The sequence below is a fragment of the Thunnus maccoyii genome, chromosome 1 (genome assembly GCF_910596095.1).
Source record: "Thunnus maccoyii chromosome 1, fThuMac1.1, whole genome shotgun sequence".
Classification (NCBI taxonomy): Eukaryota; Metazoa; Chordata; class Actinopteri; order Scombriformes; family Scombridae; genus Thunnus; species Thunnus maccoyii.
Window position 1 is genome coordinate 22,233,077 of NC_056533.1, and position 15,421 is coordinate 22,248,497.

General features: G+C 39.2%; 1 protein-coding gene across 3 annotated transcripts in view; it reads left to right on the forward strand.

Annotated features, from left to right (window-relative positions):
- The window catches only part of mrvi1 (murine retrovirus integration site 1 homolog), a 34,538-nt gene extending 20,315 nt beyond the window's left edge, over positions 1 to 14,223 (forward strand). For all 3 annotated transcript variants that reach the window (XM_042408441.1, XM_042408459.1, XM_042408449.1), the window contains 19 exons: positions 1,262 to 1,368; positions 1,464 to 1,525; positions 2,721 to 2,894; positions 3,243 to 3,320; positions 3,473 to 3,522; positions 3,862 to 3,918; positions 4,199 to 4,654; positions 4,812 to 4,890; positions 5,532 to 5,652; positions 5,811 to 5,841; positions 7,122 to 7,262; positions 7,497 to 7,628; positions 9,119 to 9,272; positions 9,567 to 9,616; positions 9,828 to 9,980; positions 10,983 to 11,044; positions 11,689 to 11,811; positions 12,034 to 12,162; positions 13,266 to 14,223. In XM_042408441.1, the coding sequence (XP_042264375.1) occupies positions 1,262 to 1,368; positions 1,464 to 1,525; positions 2,721 to 2,894; positions 3,243 to 3,320; positions 3,473 to 3,522; positions 3,862 to 3,918; positions 4,199 to 4,654; positions 4,812 to 4,890; positions 5,532 to 5,652; positions 5,811 to 5,841; positions 7,122 to 7,262; positions 7,497 to 7,628; positions 9,119 to 9,272; positions 9,567 to 9,616; positions 9,828 to 9,980; positions 10,983 to 11,044; positions 11,689 to 11,811; positions 12,034 to 12,162; positions 13,266 to 13,428 (2,322 nt within the window). In that variant the 3' untranslated portion in view covers positions 13,429 to 14,223. The remainder of the gene's footprint in view (positions 1 to 1,261; positions 1,369 to 1,463; positions 1,526 to 2,720; positions 2,895 to 3,242; positions 3,321 to 3,472; positions 3,523 to 3,861; positions 3,919 to 4,198; positions 4,655 to 4,811; positions 4,891 to 5,531; positions 5,653 to 5,810; positions 5,842 to 7,121; positions 7,263 to 7,496; positions 7,629 to 9,118; positions 9,273 to 9,566; positions 9,617 to 9,827; positions 9,981 to 10,982; positions 11,045 to 11,688; positions 11,812 to 12,033; positions 12,163 to 13,265) is intronic.
- The last annotated feature ends 1,198 nt before the right edge of the window (positions 14,224 to 15,421 follow it).

Genomic DNA, 15,421 nt, shown 5'->3' on the forward strand with positions numbered 1-15,421 from the left:
CTTCCATCATACACCGTTTAGATTCAAAAAGTATAGGACTCTATGAGATGGAGCAAATCACATTCCTGCTCCAAACACCCAAATTTATAAAGAGGTGGGGTCTTGTAATGACTCTGTCATCAAATTATCAACATTCCACATATTCATACATCCTTCCTCTTCCATCTCCTTTGTGACACTCACATTATACATATAATTAGTCCATAGATACACTCCCTCCCTCATCCCTGTTTGTTTGTTTTTCATTTCCGTTTGAGTTCTCTGCTTTTTACATCTGGCTCCTCCAATTTTACATATATTTTATTTAGATATATATTTAGCTGGAAAGTTTGTAAAGAAAATGATGAAAAGTGAAAAGTGTACTGTATTGTAAGGATGCTGAAGTCAAAATGAAATCTAAGTTTGAAAAAAAAAGAGAGAGAGAATGTTCTCTGAGTGTTTCTGTCTGCCTTTGTAAGCAAAGTCGTGGTTTATCACCATGTTTACAGAAGTACTGTTGTAACTAATGAGCTGATCCTTATTTTAGTTTAAGACAGCTGTTGTCTCCAAATCAATCAACCAAGTCATCTCAACAGCAGTTGCAAATCTCTCATGTTCTCACAAATACTGTGTGTGCAGTGTGTGTGCAGTCAGGGTTGGATTACCAAGCGGGCAAAACAGATCACTGCCCCTAGACCCAAGAGGGGCTCCAAAGTCCCCCAGGTCCACTGTTTGTGATTGTTTGATTTATTGTAAATTTGTTGAGATATGCACCAGTATAACACAAAATAAGCAGCTTTTTTACATAATCTTGAGCTGCTTTATGTCAACATCTAGTTTAAATAGATTTGTTGTTCAGTTTGTTTTGTGTTTACATGATGCATATTCCTAAATAACATTGCATTTAATCAAATTACCACAAACACACTTAAGTGAGGCAAACCTGGAGTGTTGGTTGGTTTCTGGGGCTCTTGGGAAACTTTATTGAAGCTGTCATGTGTAGTTTACTGATTCTCTGTACCTGATGGGTACTTGAAGGCAATACAATACATACACAATGCACATATAGTAGAACAGGAGGAACTGGAGGCCAACAGGGGCCCACAGCTTGATTTTTGCCCCAGAACAGATTGATGCGAACCTGCGTTCAGTCTGATGTTTCTGCACGTTTTTTTTCTAGTTTAACTCCTACAGTGTATCTTTATCTGTTACATGAAAACAAGACATGAGTTTTACTGTAAACTTGTTTTCACCTCTTTGTTTTGTTGTGTTTTTTTCATAGTCTGCACCAGGTGAAAGTCGAGCCGTTGTCATGACTGCCCCCACTATCATCTACCCACAGAAGGCCACTATTTTCCAACAAGATGGACGTCCACTGGAGCAGGCAAGGTAATCGTCTCCCATCTGGAACACAGAAGTAGTTTTCTTTTCTTCAGCTGTAAACAGGAATAATGTGTCTGTATCATTAATGTTTCCTCTCTTAGGCCGCATAGTCCCAGAGCTCGTCTGGCCAGAAACTCCTCTGGAGGACCCATCACCACAGTCGGTGGGTAAACCCTGTGCACACACAGTAGAGCTGTAATAATCTAAAGATAACTGCAACACTATGAGAGATACTTTGATGAGTTTTTTTTTTGTTTCTCACAGACTTTTTTCTGGAGTGTCGGTCTATTATTGGACTGTTTAGAATTTTTTTTACAAATCTACCTACTTTTCAACGTGCCTTCTTCACTGAACTGTACTCCTAATCTTTTTTTTTAAAGTCTTGCCAAGGATTAATAAAACAAAACACTGCTTTCATGTTTTGTGTTCACACACGAAGCACCACATTTAGACTAAGTTTGGTCTTCGGTGTCCTGAGAGATGAATCTGTCTATGTGTCCTCCCACATGCCTGAGATGCTTTCGCTACTTTGATTACTTTTGATGTTTAGCTTGTTGCCCTTTTCTGAGCTGAGGAAGAGAAGAAAAAGCATCTCTGACTTGGCCAACCCTCATCACCTGATTTATTGGCTCACATCCATTTGTGAATATTTCCTTGGTATGAGACTTTATACTTAGAAATCCCACTTAATGCTAAAATAAAGAATTTCAACGAAAAAAAGAAGAAGAAATCCCACTTAAATATCCATGAGATACAGCTGCTCTTCAAATGATGCAATTCAAAAAGCACTCACAGACTTCTTGTGCTTAAATGTATCATAAAATGTACAATATATTTTCAGTGCATCAAGGACAGAACTCCCCATGCACAGCCAGTATTTTCAGTCAGGTGCTGGTCGGTCGCAGGAACATATAAGGTGAAAATCAAAATTAACCACCTCACACTGTAATGACTTTACTGTGACTTTATTAAGAGCGAACAACGCGTTTCGCCTGTAGATTCTTCAGTTTCGCTCAGTACAACTGCTGAGTACTCATAGGTGTGATAAATACATCTGAGTCACATGACTAATTATCACAGTCTTCATTTTCTCAAAGTGAACATTTTACAAAGGGCACGAAAATGAGAATATACATATTACAAAATACATGACGTGATTAATGTTACATATTTTCAGTGCCTTATTACCTCATGTTTCCAGGATAATACTGACTGATTAACATTGCTGTTTGTCTATAATTTGTATTTCATAACTACCTAAAACACAACAAATATGTTCTTCTACTTTAATGAAAAGCTTTAGAAGACAGAAAATAGAATAAAAACATGTGTACATGTGTGTGTGTTGTCTTTCTCAGACAGCACAGGTAATGTGATTGACCTGGTGAAGGATCAGCTGCCGGAGTTGCAGCTCTCTGAGGAGGATCGACAGAAGAATCTGGAGCTGCTGGAGCAGGCCAAGAAGGTCAGCGACCGCTTCCTGACGCGCCGCGGCCGTCGCTCCACCAGCAGCCTCACCGACTCACCCACAGGTAACTGAAAAAACAATTAAATCTGTGCAATGAAAACAAAAAACAGTCAAATAGTTCAAATAAAATAATGTAAAAATCTCAAACAACAATAGTTAGTTTAAACTTATTGCTAATAAATTTACAGAGACTTGTTATGAGACTTGTTGGGATTTTTTTGTAATTTTATGAAGGAAAATTCTCTTTTGGTGTTGTTTTTGTCAGTTTAACTTCATATTTAGATTTTTTTTTCTATTCTGAGGGTTTCTGAGCATGCTCTAGGCTTAAACATCTTTAATTTGACTTAGTTTGTTGTTTTTTAAAAACCCAGAAAGTCACATTAATTAATCCAGCACATAAATTTATCCTCAGGTGTTTCTCCGAATCCAACTCCATCATCTTCACCATGTTCTTCTAGAAGCAGCTCACTGACCGTCTCCCCTCAAACTGGTATTAACTTTAAAGCCTGACTTCTTCTACACTATTGAAAGCAAAGGCTTCATACAGTTTTACATTTTTCCTGCTATTTTGTACATTCCTATTGTTTTTTTCTTGTTGGACTTTGTCAGAATAATTTTATTGTTTTTTTTCTGCTGTTTCAGCTGTTGGACCCACAGAGGCGACACATGTCAGCTCCCAGCCTGCTGGTCAGGTAAACAAATTATCAGTACTGATAAACAACATTCACTAATGGTGGCTGAGGGTGTAAGATAAATATTTTAATTTCAATGCATGCTTAATTCATTATCCCCAATTAAAACTGTTAGTGCTGATTTTATTTTCCTGTTTATTGTGTCTTTAAATGTTGTTCTAATGCATTTCATCACATCAGGTAAAACACTTTGAATCCTCTCTGTGTTTGAAAGAGTTTCTCCAAAAAAAAACTCACCTTGCCTTGCTCTGGAAATCAGTTAGACTTTAATGAAGTCAACCACTGAACATGTAACACTTATTACCACTACGACATATTCTATACTGTCCTCTCTTGTAGCATCTGGAGGTTCCTTCTGTGAGGGAGCAGCCTGATGTGACGACCCAGGATCAGGAGGTCAGATAACAGATTCTCTCACTGCATTTCTTTTTATAAATACAGACATGTTGAATTGAATATTAAAGTCAAGGTAGTATCCTCCCACACACTGTCAGCAGTATGTTTATTGAGAAAGCAACACTCATATTGTGAGTTTAATGTCTGATGAAAGTGCTGACAGTGTGCAGGAGTTTAACAACGTATTTGTTAATACAGATATGGCATTTTACTTCTAATACTACAGGTTTACTCACACAGGTGAGCATATTAATAACAGTTATATTCTTGCTACCCTCAGGGCAGCAGACTGTTGGTGGATTGGAAGCCCACTGAGAAAAGGAAAGTGTCCTCTGGGACTCTAAAACCCCGTTTTAACGTTCCGAAAGAGAAGTGTGATCTCGCTGCACCTAAAAGTCCTCCAGCAGTCAATAAAACTGATGAGGGAACTGGTCTGGGCCGAAACCCCAACCAGGCCCCAGCCACAGGGGTCGCCAAGCCCGTCCCTCGACCACCTACCCAACAGGCTCCCTGTACAGCAGAGATCAAGACGATTGGGGCCTTCCCTCCTCTAATGAGGGCTGTTTCCTGGGATGCAGTGGGTGGCCTCAATTCTAGAAATGGAGCCCCTAGTTTCCCTCCTGCAGCGGAGGAAACCTTCTCAGAAAAGCCCAGGGATGCTGTCTTCAAATCCTCAGGGTACAAGGACCTCCCCGTCCAGCCGGGGAGCACACAGAAACTGTCTAAACTCAGAGAGGTAAAGCACGAGTACAGAAGATTACATGTTGCTGTCATTACTGCCTGCTGTTCCACGTCAAATGCTGTAAGAAAATGAAAATGAAACAGAAAATGCTTTGCATGTGTGTGTGTGTGTGTGTGTGTGTGTGTGTGTGTGTGTGTGTGTGTGTGTGCAGGAGCACAAGCTGATGCGTAACCAAAGCGTAGTCGCATCCAAGTTACCGGACTTAAGTGAAGCTGCTGAACAGGAAAAAGGTAACAGTCCCTGTTTGCTCTCTCGTTCATGTAAGAAACAAAGTGCTTTCAGCAGCACAGAATGTCGCCAAGGGCGTGCACTTCCTGAATCTCAGGGAAAATCTGTTCCAGTCAGAAAATGATGATGATCTGTTCTTTTGGGTTTTTTCTTTTTTTTTCCTCTGTAATACCCATTTACTGGCAACCACACAATACAGTTAGAGAAATGCTGTTTTCAGTTTCTATCAGCAGATGGCGTGATTGTTAAAGTGTGTGAGCCATAGACCACCTGTGGAAGAAGTGAATGACTGTTAGTATTTTGTTGCCTTTTGGAAAGAGGCAGAGATGTAGACTTGAGACTTCATACAAGGCTCAAGTCAGTTAAGTTTGACTTGAGTTTTGTGTTAAGTCTGAAGTCACAAAAATGTGAACTTTAGACTTGGCTAAGAACGGAGTGCTCTGAGTCTTGACGGCTTTGACTTAACTTGAGACTTGAAGCCAAAAATGTTCTAAAAAAAGCCTCATGTTTTGACCTGATAAATTGTATTCTTTCAAAACTATCAACACTGCTTTGAAAGAAACTGCACAAATGTTTTATTTTATTTTAATGGGCCCTGACTTGATTTTTGTGAGGTCTGACGCATGCAGCGATCTGTCCGCAGGTCCTCCCGTCTCTCCAAACTCAGCCAGCAGTGAGGAGACGAAGGAGAAGTCAGACGCCATGCCAAACATTTCAGATGTGATGCTGAGAAAACTCAAACTTCACCGGGGTCTACCAGGCTGGTGCGTAACAAACCAACAGCTGCTTAGGTTAACTTTTACCTTTATGGCTTGTTTTCTCTGCCTAATAGCGCAAAAATAACCTTTCTTACTCAGTCATACTGTGTACACAGACCTACATTACTTACCTTACTAACAGTTCCTCTTTGATTTCATTCCAGTGCACCCCCACTTACTGAAAAAGAAGTTGAGGTTGGTATCTGATCTGTACAGGTTGTTGAGTGATTTTCACACATTATTAAAGCTAAAAAATAAAGATATGACGTCACAAAAACATTCAAATGATTCTCATGACAAGGCATTGACAGTTCGTGCATGCTGCAGTTATGTGCTGAAGCTTTATTAATTATTTTTGTTCTCCTGTGGTGCATTGCTTGGGCTTGTCGGCAGTTTAATAAGTTGACATTTTATAGGTTTAGGTTTATTTACAACACTCCAGTATATTTAAAACACAACATATCAGACTTTGTCAGGGATAGAACAATAAAGTCCTAGATGTATATCCATTCTTGTCCCTGGTATTTTCACAAGGTTTAACATTTTGGTATTACATAATAGCCTGAAAAATAGTGACTGAAATCATTTACAAATGCAGTTATTTACAGTAACTATGAGATCAAAAGTGAAACCAAATAAAACACAACAACATTAAAAAGCACAAATACTATCACTTGATTTATGCCATGTCTGCCTCCTAAAAATATGTATTTAATTTAATATTGTTCCCATTTCCACTCTCAAAATACCGTACAGTAATTAACTGTGCACATGAGTCATAATAAAAGAACTCATAAACTTTACTGCCAACAGTAATCTGTTTATTTGAACCGTAAACTTCGTTCAAATACAGCTTCAAACAGTGCAATCAGATGTATTGTTCTACTCACTCCTGAACATTTTCCACATGTAGCCCCAAGTTTACAATAACCTGTTTTGTTACCAAGTAGTTAATTACACAGTTGTAAAAATTGGCTGCCTGGATTTGGCTGTTCTGTCAACAGGAAAGTTGTTTTCTGTTCCTGATCAGGCCGAAGAGACTCGCAGTGATTTCCTGTGGAGAAAATGCAAACATTAGTGACGCTGTCAGGCTCGGGCTGCGGCCTCTCTCGCTGCTCCCACGGGGATGCGTCTGGATCAGGGCAGTCAGAGGTCATATATTTCCTCTCAGCCATGGCCCATGCATGTTGGAAAACCGTGCAGACTGGCTTTGATCAACACAACAAAACATCAGGAGGTTAAATGTCAGGATCGCAGCTTGAGTCTCATTCACACAATAACCAATAAAAATGCATATTAGCCTCGAGTCAACACCCACACTGACTCGCGCTTACACTGTGGGAAAATTTTCTGTAGATTCCTCTGATCTGTTCCAGTGAGTTGGTGTGCTGCTATCACCAGCAGCTCATCTGTGTTTAATGTGTTGTTTAATGTGCCATTCTGAGTGTTATATTGCAGTAACTTCCTCCCCACAGAATGCATTTGTCCAGCTGTCACTGGCATTTCGTAATGATAACTACACTCTGGAGACCCGGCTCAAACAGGCAGAGAGGGAGAGGAACCTGACTGAGGAAGACACTGAGAAAGAACTGGAGGAGTTCAAAGGCGCTCTGAAGGTCAGTCCTCGAAAACAGCCGATTGACTGATATTAGATTAAGTCACTGGAAAAGAAGAATTCCCCCTGGCTCTTTAGTGCTCGTTTATCTGCCTAATGTTTCCTGGAAGTTTCCCAGAGTAAATATTTATCTTGTCTGAGTAAAAGTCCAGTCGCAGGTACCAAAGGGACATTGATGTACCCTGTGTTTTCTCAAGAGTGTGATGATAATAAAAAGATGTTGTGTTTCTTGGAGATGACGGCACCACAGTGGCAGAACCTGGAGCAGCGTGAGGCCTACCAACGCCTCATAGAGACGGTAGCGGTGCTGCATCGTCTGGCCACACGGCTCTCCAGCAGAGCGGAGATAGTCGGAGCAGTTCGACAGGTACAGTTACAAAGACACACACACACGCAAATAATCATGTAAACCGAGAAACTGCAGGATGATTTAATGACAGAGAAAGAAAAGGCTGCATCTTGTTTTTTGAAAGATGCTGTTTTCTTCAGGATGTTTAGGGGCCACAGGAATGTCTCTTTGGCATTTTAGATTTGTTGGTGAAGGATTTTATCTGATGTCATGGCTGACCTCATTGTGGCCAAAACAAACATTTAAAAAAAGAGCAAATTTACTGTTTTTGCAGTACAAGGGTCTGTTGCTATTTACAGCCCCAAACCACTGAAATGAATTACTGCCTTTTTCTGTCTTTGTACAGCTTCTCATATATTGACTAGAAATCTGTTGCGTGACTTTGAGGTTATTTATATACTCTTAAAATGTCAAGATTAAGGTTTTTGGTATCCACTGCTTCATACAGTTTGATGCAAGTAATAACTCCCTTGAAGTTATACTATCACATGCAAGCCATAAGAAGGAAAAATGTATTTATTGTTGCCACAATACCTTTCACCAGGTATTTATCTCCATGAGTACTGTACATATCCCTCACCTTTTGAACAAGAAAATGCTAAATGTGATGTTTTACTTGCAGGAACAAAACTTCCCTGCTGTGATTTGCTGTCTCTACCCAGTTTTGGTTTTAGGGCACATTTTACTGCACGGTTCAGTCTCACTGACCCAGTTTCCAGTAGCAGACAGCTGTTTTCAACAAACAAACTCTAATAAACCCACTGTACTACCTGCCCGTCACCAAATGGCAGTCAGACAAAGTTAGTAACAAGCTGGTTAAGAGAGTTAAACCTCTAGAAAGCTAAATACCCAGATATGAAGAGAGAAAAAGTCAGAGATTATCGGACTTTGTTTCATCAGGTGGCCAAAAATGCGACTCTAATGGGATGATAACGTTGAGTCTGCTGGATATTTTAGTACTGTAGGTCATTTCTTTCTAAAGTTTCAGGGTGTGTATGTGGCTGTTGAAGCTCATCTGCCCCCTAGTGGCCAAAATCAATTAAGAAGTAACTTAACACCCCCTGTAAATCTTAAATTTTGTTTTTACTGACCTCCAGTGGCTTAACTTATCACCTCGCTGCAGTGATGTACAGGTGTACTCCAGTACACCGTGACATCGTTGTTGGGAGCAACAAAACACACTTCCGATCACACGCAAGAGGTGAAACAGGCTTGAAACTTTCAAGCAAAGAGGGCAGCTTTTCTGCCCGGTGTTAAGTTACTTTTTAATTTAGTTTTAAAGACATATTTTACAAAATAGTATATAAGTTTATTCAAATCTTGTGTCCGTCTTATGTTTTCCAAATTGTTGCATAACTCCTACATCAAGCAACCACATGTTCAAAGTCTCTCTGCTTTAATGTTTAGTATAGTTACTTTGGGCAGTTTTCTTTTAGAAGACGTTAATATTTCTGTACGTGTATGTTTCAATGCAGGCTTGTTTTTATCAGTGTTTCATTTTTCAACAGGAGAAACGTATGAACAAGGCCACTGAGGTCATGATGCAATATGTGGAAAATCTGAAGAGGACGTACGAGAAGGATCACGCTGAGCTGATGGAGTTTAAGAAGCTGGCCAACCAGAACTCAAATCGTTGTTATGGAGGGTCTGTAGACACTGGAGGTAAGACTACACTAATTCACTTCAAGCACAGGAAAACACAGGGAGTGAAACTCAGCCAACCTGACATTACATTTTTCCTCTGCAAAGGGTTTCATGGTTGTAAGTGGAAAGTATTTTTAAACTTTATTTATACAGGCCTTTTTTAGCACTACTTCTGCTTTGCTATTTATGCATTTATTCACCCAGGGATGTTTAATATCACCTGGAGTATCCTATTATAACAGTTTTAATGCAGCTTTGTTAATGACAATAGCATGAAAGTAATAATGTTGTGATGTGTGTTTCTTTTTAAAGATGATGGAGTTCCTCGACCGTCAAGATCAATGTCCCTCACCCTTGGAAAGGTAATGTACTTGAATTTTCTTGAGTGATGATTTTTGTGGATTGGTAAGGCTTGTGTTTCTTGTCTAATTCATTAAATTCTTTCAGTGACATTCTCATACCTCTGTAGGTGTAAATGTCCAAAGCTTTAACATTTCCAACATTCATCTTTTTCTCATTCGTTGCACTGAAACTGTTGCCCATTCTCTCTTCTCTTCACTCGGCCCTCCGCAGGCTCTGCCCAGGCGCAGGGTGAGTGTTGCAGTGGTGCCTAAGTTTAACCTCCTGAATATCCCAGGTCAGTCCCCAGCCGCAGCTGGCCCCGGCTCCAACTTGACTTCAGGTCCCAACGTGGGACCCACTGCCAGTGCTGCTCTTCCTGTTCTGGTAGGTCTTCCTGTTCCCGAGCTGAACTCTAAAATGTAATATCAAGCATTTCATAAATTCGCTTTCATTTTGACTACTGAATGAGTGTAAGATACATTTTGTGTTAGTTATTTATTGTTTTTCAGATATTACTATGTTTTTCAAAATAGATTAACAGTGTTTTGGAATGTGACCATCTGTCTCATATTACTATAATTTACTGGTTATGAGTAATAACCTCTGTTCAACGTCATATCAACATTAATTGTCAGTGGTCAGTTACTTGAGTAAAAATTATACTGTTATACTTCTGCTCCACTACATGTATGTGACAGCTTAATTTACTGATTAGAGTTACAGTTTAAGACTGATCTATGATGAGCTTATAAAATGCGTGCACAAAAAGCAGTGTCTGATAAGGGTTCCTTGTCACGTTTTTAGATGTCTACAAGCTGTTAGTAGTTCAACCAAAGAGATGTTTCCCCTCTAAACTTCTCAGATGTTATTTGAATGTTTGTTTAATGCCTAAAGAGGTAAAAGTCTCCGATTTATTTTTTTAAAGGCAGAATTTGAGAAAAGTCAACAATATAAATTTATGTAGCAAAACCTTGTTTTATCTTCTTTCCTACCCCATTAACCATCTCATGATCCTCCAGATTTATCTTACAACCCTCGACTGGGAACCAGTGAACTCAACAACTAAACTTTATAAAGTAGTTCAAACTAGCTCAACCTGCTACAATAATAAAATGCTGCTTACTTATTGATGCACGAGTATTAACAATCGAATCATTTCATATATAATAGTATCAAACTCACAAGGGCCATTTTTCTGCAGGAGTAGTTTTACTTTTATGTACTTTAGGCTGATAATACTTGTGTTCTTTTACTTGAGCATGATTTAAAGTATTTTTACACAGTGGTATTGGTACTTTTACTTACTTCTTCCATCCTTGTTAATTGCCAATTATTGTTTAAAGAAAAATAATATTCTTCAACATTATTCAACACTTTTCTCTTTAGAGTGAAGCAAATGATGTGAAAGGAAACGCTTCATCAGAGGCGGCACAACCAGCAACAGAATGGTATGTTTGGTGTACTGGTAGTGTTTTGCTTACACACACACACACACACGACTGCATGTACAGTACGTGCACATACCGTTGTCTGATTCCCAAGGTCGACACACAGTCCTTGAAACAATGAGCCAAGAAAAGCCTGAAATGCTAATCATTCTTATCAAACGCATTTTGTGCTGAAGTGGGACCTTTTGGCTTGTTTGTGTGACCTTCAGGATGTGTTTTACAGAGCAGAAAGAGCCCCAGTGAGGGGAAAATAACTTTGAAAGCATAAAAAATAATCAAATCCTGCTGCAGTTGATGGATATGCTATCCTGGGTCGTAATCTAAACATTTGTGCAAGAGTTTGACAAAGTCCAGGCACAAGGCTCCAATCATATCCTGGTTATAAAGTGAGCTTGAGTAGAGCTCTCGAGTGTCTGAGCTAGATGTTCTGTGAGAGGACAAGAATAGCAATAACAAACGTGCAAAGTGCCAGCTCAACGTTTGTACTCTCATGCAAGCTCCCACTCTGCGGTTTGTCCATTATAAGACAAGGCCACGGTGTTGTCATGGAGCCTGAGTGTGCACTCCTCACAGTTTCATAATGTCTGCTATGATAGTGAATGGTGTCTGAGGTTGATTGTATTTTCCTATCTGAAACAATGCAGTGGAAAGAGTGTGGCGGAGCAGGAAAGCGAGCCAGCCAAGCCTGCAGTCAACTTAGAGGAGATCAGAGCTGAGATCAGAGCTGAGCTCAAGGCAAAGATCGAGGAAGAGGCGTACAATAAAGGGTGAGACCTTCTCTCCTGCTCGTTAACTTCACATAAACACACACGCCACGGTAGTGGCTTATCATAAATCACCACATTTATGGGACCCATCATTTTTGTTGTTATACAGGTGAATCCTCTTGTGTATGTACAGTGACAAATTATAGGACATTCATACCGTAGAGTATTTTATCACCGTATGTGATTATATTTTGCTGGTAAATGTGAACTTTTCAAATTTAGCTTGCAAGAGGGACTGAAGCAAAGCAAAGCTCTTCAGGAAGAAAAGCATGAAGAGGAGGACGCTGCAGAGAAACTGCTGGAATCAAAAATTAAGGATGAAGAGAGTGGAAAGAAGATAAAGACCAGCAGGTAAACTGAATCTGTCTTAAACCTGCAGTGCAGAACTTTTGCATGTAAATGAACATCTGTTACATTCAAACAAATCTCTCTCTGTATTTCACAGTATACAGAGTTTTTAAATCTCATGTTGGCCACGACATTCCCGTGCTGGTTGTTTGGCCATTAATCGTGAAGTTCTTCTAGACTTTCCAAATATTATTGGACAGAACGGATCAAATTCTGATAGTGAAATGAGTCATTTCTTGGGGGTTGTGTGACACACAAAACAATTTATCCACTATTTTACAGCCACAACAGTAGGTTACGGCCACTGGTGTACTGGCCATTGGACATACATGGACAAATCCCAGTGGGCCAGTGGACCGTCAAAACATATCTCTGTGTCTGTCATTTTGGGTTCACATGAGTGTGCCAATCACAGCCTAGCACCCTCCTTTACTCTCACTGCCAGAGGGGGGAGACAAAAGTCCAGCACTCCAGCTTTAAATTGCTGCTAAACAGAAGAAATATACAGCATGAACTGCATGTTTTTTCTTTGACAGTAATGATATGGGAATACTAAATGACCACTCTTTAGATTATATTCAAAGTACAGCACATATGATGCATTCAGAATGCATACATCTGATGTTGAAATGGTTTGTATTCCCACTAAAAATCAGCTACTTCATTCATACATGTGACCTGAAAAATAACTGAATTTCATCTACACAAGACAGGCTTTGAACTTTAAATTACCAGCATTAGTAGCAGTTTAAGTTGTTCTCATATCATAACATATTCGATTGTAGAAATGTAGATAGGTATAAAGCCTCATTGGCATTTTTATGAACCTTCCAACATGTGGTTTAACAGTTATTTCTAACACATGCTGAACACTGAATGTTCATGTTCACACACGTTTGGAGGGAAAAACTCATCACATGAAACACAATGCTAGTGTATAATGGTCATTATGATTAAAGATGTTGTTATACTTTTATATGAAGGGAAAAAGAACACACATAAAATATACAAAAAAAATATACAGACTATAATTCTGTGCAAAAAATGTACACAGCTATGAAAATATTGTATCTTCTGTATGATGCATGAAGTCTTTACCTTCACAGGAGGCTGGAGGAGGTCCTGGTTCTTTTCGGGCGGTTTTGGCCCAAGATTACCTGGAGTAAGCGACTTCTCGGGATCGCCCTGATAGTTTTCCTGGTGATGTGTCTGGTTATCAGTATTTTTACATTCTTCAGTGACTACTACAACAGACGTGAGGACACGTAAAAAGGACTTTATCAAAGGCAAGATAAAGATGTTTGAACCAAAGAACCCCACTAGAGAGACCCCAGTCGACCTCTGTCTCTGTCACTTTACCATATCACGACAGTCGGACTCACTTGAATCCACGACCCTGACTCACGGGTGTCAAAGACGTTTTTTGGGAGGTTTTATGGATAATGTTGCCTTTTGCATGATTAACAGAATTAAGTTATAATTTTGTTTGGATTGGAAAGTGGACAGATTGTTTGCTGCAGTGAGAAAAAATAGATCATTTCTGTTTAGGGACCAATTACAGTATAGAGTGTACAATATAGTATATAATAGAAGTAAATTCTGGTACTTTTGATGATAAATATGGCACTTTTGATAAAATGCCACAGTAGATTAAAAAGTGTACATTTATCTGCACTCTAATGTTAATGTGTAATCTCTCAGGTCCAATAGATAATAAAGCCCCTGAGTGAATATCAACTCATATTTAAAGATATAGAAAATAAAGGAATGTTTTATTTGTTTTTTAAATTTCTATACTGCGTATTTAAAGATTTTAAAGTATAAGCACATTCCAAAGTAGTTCCTAAAGTGCAATATTTTTGCAATTGATGGTTCTCGTTTGTGCCATTTTGGATTGTGTCTTCAGAGCACTGAACGATTTTCTTATTGTATGAGAGCACTCAGTAGATGGCATGAGGCTTATTTTTATCTTCTTTGCACATGTGTGTTTACCTGTGTTGTTTTTTTTTCTTTGTGGATTTTATGTTCTGCCACTTCACCTTTAAATAAAGGTGCCTGAAAAGATTCTGTTGTCATTTCTATTGATAAATATGAGGTGGTACCAAAGGAGATTGGTGCTACAATCCCTCTTCTAACATGCAATACAGAGGACTTGAAAGAATAGTTAAGACATTTTGGGAATTATGTTTATTCACTTCCTCCCGAGAGTTAGATGGAAAGATTGATACCACTCTTAGCAGCTTTGTTTGGCACAAAGACTTAAAGAAGGAAACAGTCTGGCTCTGCCCAAAGTCCACTTACCAGAAACCATAAAACTCCGTAATTAATACGTTATACGTCTTTGTTTTATACAGACAAAAACTACAATATAAAAATGACTCATTGGAGTTACCATGATGCAGGGAACCAGCTGCTGCTGCAGGAAGTTACTGCACATGTCACCTGGCATATAACCCTCTGTAAAACTCCAATGCGCCAACATTTAAATTAGTGTTTAGAGGAGCTGGTAGGCAGATTTGGTCGCTTTTGGACAGAGCCAGGAAAGCTGTTTCCCCCTTCTAAACTAATCATCTTCTTCATCTTCTCATCTATCTCTCACCAAAAACACATATAAGTGTATTTCCTGAAAGGTAGGTCAAACCGTATAAATGATGTAAACAAAAGGCCTTTTTTTCATGGAAGACATTTTAACATGTCATAGTGGGAAAAAACACAGGTGTAAATAATAAAGTTAATGATGGCTGAATCCATTTAGCTGCTTCAGTTTCAGGGTCCTGCTATAGTACATGTCGACTTGCTGTCATGACTTACTGGGATAGTTGAAATGTCTGCTGTGAAAAAGGCCTGTGTCAGTTGTCTTATATTGATCACCGCCATGCTTGCCTTTACTTCTCAGCCTATTAAAAAAAATCATAAATTTTGCATTAGAGTAGCTTAATTATGTCAGGAAACCATTTAATGTAATGTAAATTAAACCTATTAAGTTCTCAGTTTGACCACATAAACTGCAGAAGACCCATGAGAGAAGTTATATTGTCTTTTTTCCGCCGCTTCCAATCATCATTTATTGTGCCCACACACCTCGTTGACACCTCATATCTGACAAAAACACGGCAGCGTGTTCGTCAGCACTCTTTGCGTCATTTCCTGCCACCAGGACTTTTGGAAAGATGTTTTTGTGGAAGTGGGATGTCATTGTGTGCCAAAGGATCATCAGAGGATACCAGAGATCATAAGCTTGTTCATGATTGAGCAGTGCCCC